The sequence below is a fragment of the Plasmodium cynomolgi genome, chromosome 14 (genome assembly GCF_000321355.1).
Source record: "Plasmodium cynomolgi strain B DNA, chromosome 14, whole genome shotgun sequence".
NCBI lineage: Eukaryota > Apicomplexa > Aconoidasida > Haemosporida > Plasmodiidae > Plasmodium > Plasmodium cynomolgi.
In genome coordinates this window covers 935,513-942,592 of record NC_020407.1, presented here as the reverse complement: position 1 = coordinate 942,592, position 7,080 = coordinate 935,513, and the positions used below count along the sequence as shown (strand labels likewise).

The window sequence follows — 7,080 nt, the reverse complement described above, 5'->3', positions numbered from 1 at the left end:
ATATGCCACCCTGTTGTGTGCAAAAATATAAGCGGGAATGTAGAAAATAAAGAATTGTATTATGTTACACCACAGTGTGGTACTACCCCCCTTTAATTATCAGCATGTGCACAATTCATTGCTCATCGAGTGGCTAGATGGCATTGCTAGGGACGCATTTATTCCTAAAACGAAGAATTAAACGTCTTCTAAAAATGTATTACTCTTGTGGAGACACCATAGCACCGGAACAATCACCCATTTGGGATGAAAACAACAAAAAAAGGATGCGCGTAGCATGCTGCTTATCGTTCGTTATTCGTTCGCCACTTATTGATGCTGCTTGCCGCTGTTATACGCTGCTCCCTATTTTTACCCTTTCACTTTCGTGCGACATTCCCCCTTAGCACAAGATCATGCAGAATTGCCGCACATCATGGCGACCACATTGGTCGTGTTGAACACACGCGTTGACGCAGCGAAGGGAAGAGACGAAGGAGGTGCACTCGATAGGTGCGATTAACTTTTTACATATGTGCAAGCGTCCAAAGTGGAAAAAGGCAGTTTCACCTTTAGTTCTGCTTCTTATCACCAAAGTGTGCTACGGAAAAAACAAAAAGGAACAGGAATAAGAGAGACATACGAACATTTACATACACCTCGACAAAATGACAAACTTTTAAAAAAAAAGTTACATTGCGTAGCAGCCACATTTCACGAGAACTGAGTAGCACACACCATGACACAGAAGCACATTTGGAAAATTCGTTCTTCTTTTCATACCTTTAAAAATAAGTTGCATACTTTTTCTTTCCTCAACGAATTGTACAACTTTGCATTAATTTGTCCATTTTGGGTGTTTCCGTTTAATCTGAAAGGAGACAGAGGGTTCATGCCGTTTGTTTAAAGTACGGCGTAAAAAAATAAAACAAAACAAAATAAAACAAAGTAAAATAAATAAATAAATAAATATGAAGTACAATTTTTTGGCAAATTTCAGAACAATTTTTTCCCCCTCTTTTATGCACTTGTAGCATGTACGTATTTTGCTAAAAAAAATTATTTCTCTTCTTGCACATCATATTAACATAAACTTGTTTATTTTTACATTTTTCAGCTTTCATTTAAATTTAATTTTTTTTCTCTTTTAGTCCTGGCTTTAACAGGCCGTGTGTATGCCTCCGGGCGATGAACTCCTTTGCGCAGTTACACATAATCGTACATTTTTCCTTTACTCGGAGATATGCGCCACCGGAAATTGTATCACCAGTAGTAGTGCGACCAGTAGTAGTACGACCGGAGTAGTACCACTAGTACGTGTATCTGCGGCCCAGGTGTGACAAATAAAGAAAGAAGAAAGAAAAAAGAAGACACAAAAATGAAATTGTGCGAATTGCACAAGGGTAAAAATATTATTCAAAGTTTGATTACCCCCTTCTTCAAAGATAGCACAATTTGCACCCAAAGAAGTAGCCTGCTCGCGCTCATAGTAGTAACCCGATTGGGAGCCCCCGCTACGAAACTATACAAAGCTATAATCTTCTGAAAGGAAAAAAAACCCATGTTACGTATGCACTGCATCAAAAAGCATACACGCACTTGCATATATGCTTACACGTAATATGCGTGCATAGGATCGGAAACGAAGACTATGCTATGCGGGTATAGCCTAGAATAATGAAGTGACTGAAATGGAAAATCCAGACAAGTCTGAAGAAGAAGGTAAAAATATCACGCAGAGTGATAACGACAAAAATAGGAAGGATAACACAAATACATTTACAAATGATATTTCCACGGATGAAAAGAAAAATGGATCCCCCGACGTGAGTAAGAACAAAATAATAATTACTAGGAAGAGCTTTTTTACAAATGTGCTTACGTCTACGAGGGGTGGCAAAAACGAAGTGGATGCGGAACTTGTGGATTGCGTGAGAGAAAAAAAGAGCATATTGAAAGACTTGGGCACGAATGAGAACCTTTGTAAGGGCAAAATAAGGAAGAAAAATAGCAACTTGAAAAATCTGGACCACTTGGAGAATACGAACAATTTAGACAGGCCGGACACCCCTGATGATGACGAATTGAAGGAATCTTCCATAGAAAAAAAGGCCACGGACAGACAGGGCAACAGCCTAAGCGATGTGGACGTCGTATCAGAAACGAACAACTCGATAAATGCATACACAGACAAGGGGACGGAAAACAACAACCCAAATGATCTGAGTAATGAAAATAGTTCAATCAACTGGTCCACCAGCAACTTCAACACAGATAACAACTCGGACTTCTCAAATGTGGAAGTGAAGATCCTAAGTGCTAAAGAAGAAGATGACACCAAAATGGTAGAGGATAATTTTGGCAACACATCCTGTAAAAAAAAAAGTGGAGCTAATGAATATGGAAAATTACTGAAAAACGTGCAGGACAAAAAATTGAAAGAAATAAATATAAATGACAATGTAGGGAATGAGAAAAAGGGTAACTTCTTCTCCAACGCGATGAGGTCTGTAAGTCTACTAAAAAATGTTGAAGATGATAATTTAGCTAACGTAAAAGTGGGAAAAAATGGAAACAATAAAACATTCATGATGTATGGAATTAAGAGAGAAAGTACCTATGATAATAGTGCGAAAAGGATTAGCATACTTAAGAACTACGCTAGTGTAAACAGAAACACGAATACGACTTCCCATTCGAATGCTTTTTTCTACTCATCGAGTAAATCTTGTGGACATATTAAATTATCCAGTGGAAATATAAAAATGAAAAATGACAGAAATAATTTAAGTGATAACAAAAATATGAGGAACGCTTTTGAAAACTTCTTCTGCGAAATATGGAAAAGAAATATGACCATAAAAAAAGAATTTTGCACTTCGAATAGTAAAAATGGATTGAGTCCTTTTAAAAGTAACTTCACCGATAATTACCTAAATCAGTCTAATGATAATGAGCTCATGACACAGATACCTTTAAAATTTAAAGACGAAACTATAGAAACATTATATGTGCTAAATTTAAATAACTGGATTTCCTCACGGATGATCATAATTGGGATGATCATGTTAATTTTGTGCTTTTTCATTTGGCTACTCTTTTCATGGTCCTTCAAATCAAGTGCTTGGGAAAAGGACAGTTATATTATCATGCTATTTCATTTGCTGATGATTATAAATACCATCATTTTGCTATTTTTTATAATTGTTGGCTTAACCGAATTGAGCAAATACGCAGAGGTCATATCTTACGTCCTTTTTGGCATTATGGTGGGAATATGGGGCTTATGGAACATAGCAACAAGTCTAACTTTAAATGATAACCTCACTTCGAAAGTGATACCTTCCTTATCTTCTGCCGTTGAAACGATATATGCCCTGACCTACATTTATGGCTTGCTTCCGCTTGTCATTATGGATGTATTTTTCCCCTCCAGGTTTCCACGAATTTGCCGCATGGCGCGCTTGTGCGTGCCCCAATGCAATGTTACATGTGTGCACGGGAGAGGGACGTAGAGGAGGATAGTGTGCGGGCCAGCGCGGGAAAATCGACGCGATGAGCGATTAATATGTATTTGAATCGATTAGACATGCCATATTTTATTCTATTCTATTCTATTTTATTCTATTTTATTTTATTTTTTTATTTTTTTCATTTTTAACCCCCCCTCAGGACGAAATACAACTGGTTCATGCACCTGCTATTTATCGTTCTAAATTCCACTAGCATAATATTGGTTGGAGCGAGGAACCCTGAATTCGTGCCTTCCGTCTTTGTGTAATCCGAAAGAAGCGAACTGATGAAGTTGGCCATATTAGGCTACCATTTTGGAAGCAGAGAAATAGCAAAACCAGTTCACTAGCACGACGATCATATTTTCACTTCAACTAGTTAGTATTTTTTTCCTCCATCATTGTGTCCACTTTTTTTAGGGTCTTCCGCGTTATCGCGTACACAACACTGTGCTTGTTTCTGTACATTGGCTGCTACACGTCGGAGCTGCAAATACGTTACGTGTTCTACAACTTATTGGTAAAATGAGGGGAGCGACACATTCGAGCTGCGTTAGGAAGACAATGTGCAAGCACATTTTTATCACTTTCTAATTTGCTCAAAAAAATGTGCAACAGTTTTGCTATTGGTATATGGCGTCCATACATGTGCCACAATTTTTTCGCATTCGTTCGTTTCGTGTGGAGGGGGGAACCATCTCTGCAGGATGCATGCACGTGTATATTTGCGCATCGATAGGTGAGTGTTCCGAGTGCTCTATTCATTTCCTCCCGCTCGGTCCCCCTTTTGACGCTCCTAAATGTGCAGATAACCGGCTACAAACTGGACAAGCTAGAATCGGCCATGAACAAGAACAACAGCAGAAATAATAAAAAAATTTCAACCGGTATTGAAGATTTGGTTCTGATGATAAAGGAGGTAACACAGCGCGTGTAACACAGCGCGTATAACACAACACGTGTAACGCTTCACCGGAGCACACGCTTCACTCTCCGTTTATGAAAAAACAAGTGCTGTCAAATCGGCTTTCTTTCTTGCTGATTGTTTTCACGAAATGGAGCGGTTTTGTCTAAAAGTGGTACATTGCTGGGTTTATTAGCTGTGCAAAGTTTCGCTGGTGTGTCGCATATGTTGGTGCCTTCATCCGAACAAGTTATATAACAGAGGGAAAGGCGAAATAATATTTCTTTTTTTATTTACACATTTTTTTTTCCCCTCCCTTTCAGTGCACGAAAGTGATCCTAGAGTTGGAGAATGAAACGGAAATAAATTTCAATGTGCATAGCAAGACCTCGTACTGCACAAATATCCTGGAGCAATGTTTGTCTACTCTGACCAAAACGGATAACTTGTACAATGTGGACTATGACGTTTTCGATAAGTTCGAGGTAGGAGATCTGCACACGTATAGGCGTCATCTTAATGTGCGTAGAAATGTATCCATGTGAATGTGGCTATATAAGCCCATAATTGTATCACCCCTCTTTTGAGACATGAAATCGTGGAACTCGGTTGACGCTTTCAATATATGCTCCCCTCATCACCCGTTCGTTTGCGAATCTACGTCTGTTCACGCATGTTCACGAATGTTCACGATTGTTCACGTCTGTCTCTCTCCTCCCACCTTTTAGAACAAAAAGTTCATAGAGGCATACGTGAGCAAAAGCAAGAGCAACTTCCTCGGGGACCAGGATGAAGGGGTGGACTTCAAACTGCACAAGTCCTTTTCCACCAACGATTTTATATGCGTCGATAAAGTAGATATAGACAAGAAGGAGATAAAAAAGTTTCTAAAAGAAATAGACATCCCTCAAGTTACCAATATGATTCAACTGATTGATAATAAATCGCTTTCCGAGTGGGACTTCAACTGTTTGAATTATTTTGAGAATTCCAAGTACCCCTTTTTCGACATCAATCTGTCCTTGATGTTCACCATCGAGCATGACATTCCGATGAACTCGATCATAAACTTTTTGTCATTCGTGGAGAAGCAGTACAACAACGTGCCCTACCACAACACCATTCACGCGACCATGGTGGGTACCAACACGCGCAATTTTTGCGGCAGCGAAAAAAGGCGAAAGGGCGAAAAGGCGCAAAACACTCAATGCGAAAGATGCACAAGCGCAAATTCGCGAACAATTAAAAAGCGCTTTAAGCTTCGCCCACCCCTCACATAGTCACCGTGCTGCATTCCACTTTGTTCAATTTTTAATTTATTTTATTTCCCCTGGGAAACTTCTCAGGTGACGCAGAAGTTTTTCTGTTTAAGCAAAAAGTTGGGAATTTACGACCACATGGAGTACAAGATAAAGCTGGTGATGTTCATCTCCGGCATCTGTCATGACGTGGGCCATCCCGGCTACAACAACTTATTCTTCGTGAATAGTCTCCACCCCTTGAGCATTATTTATAATGACATTAGTGTGTTGGAAAATTACCACGCGTCTATAACATTCAAGATTCTTCAGCTAAACCAGTGCAACATTTTAAAATCTTTCTCGGAGAAGGTAAAGTCGAGGGGGAAGGGGCGGCTTGTTGGGCCTTTGAAGAAGTGAACAGTTCAGATGAGTGTGGGGAGGATGGATGCACGAACGCGCGGATGTACTTGCGAGTGCATGTGCGTGTGTGGAGCGACATACCTGTGTATATTTGCCCTTTCACCCTCCCCAGGACTTCCGACTGATACGGTCTTATATCATCGAGCTCATTTTAAGCACCGACATGAAGTATCACTTTGAAATAATTTCCAAATTTCGCATAAGACGAGAAAATGGAGATTTCGATTACGTAAAGAACAACGACGATTTGTTGGTGCTAATAAAAATGATTATAAAAAGCGCAGACATATCGCATGGGTCTGTCAAGTGGAACGAACATTATAAGTGGTGCCAACGAGTGTTATGTGAGTTCTATTCCCAGGGCGATGAAGAATTAAAAAATAAAATGCCCCTATCCCCGTTATGTGACAGAACCAAGCACAATGAAGTTTGCCAATCTCAAATTACGTTTCTCAAGTTTGTCGTCATGCCTCTGTTCGAGGAACTGACCTACATAGATGACATCAAATTTGTGAAGTAATTATAATTGAGGGAGAGAGAGCTGTGTCTCTGGGGGGGGAAGACTCGTCCGTCATCTCCCTTATGAGTGCTCACGCATATGCGTGCGTGTATGCCCACGTGTATGCACATCTATGCATATCTATGCATATGTATGCATCTGTACATATAAATGTCACCCCTTGGACGTGCCCGCTTCGCCCCTCTCAGGAATTTCTGTCTAAAGAGACTGCACAGCAACTGCCTCATGTGGGAAAAACTTATGAAGGAAGAAAAAGCAATCAAGGTTTACGACCCAACGTCGGTGAAGAGGAAGGAAAAAAACAAAAAAAAAATTGACAAAAGGAAGAAGAGTTACATCGATTTAACGTTATTTTTTATAAAAAATATTTCCGAATGACGTGAGGTGGGTCACCCTTCAGAATTTAAGAAATGCTTCTTTCTAATTTTAGAGGAAAATATGCTAGCACCAAATTTTAGCATCGCGGAAAAGTCCACCTCAGCATCATTTTTTACAACAATTTTC

At 39.6% G+C, this 7,080-nt stretch overlaps 1 protein-coding gene across 1 annotated transcript; it reads left to right on the top strand.

Annotated features, from left to right (window-relative positions):
- Positions 1-3,023: 3,023 nt before the first annotated feature.
- PCYB_143060 (3',5'-cyclic-nucleotide phosphodiesterase) lies at positions 3,024-6,576 on the top strand (the record flags this gene model as incomplete). Its single annotated transcript, XM_004224777.1, has 8 exons — positions 3,024-3,415; positions 3,652-3,756; positions 3,912-4,011; positions 4,300-4,410; positions 4,719-4,880; positions 5,124-5,531; positions 5,742-6,005; positions 6,169-6,576. 8 exons carry the CDS (start codon positions 3,024-3,026, stop codon positions 6,574-6,576), a joined length of 1,950 nt encoding a protein of 649 aa, XP_004224825.1.
- Between the last annotated feature and the right edge of the window lie 504 nt (positions 6,577-7,080).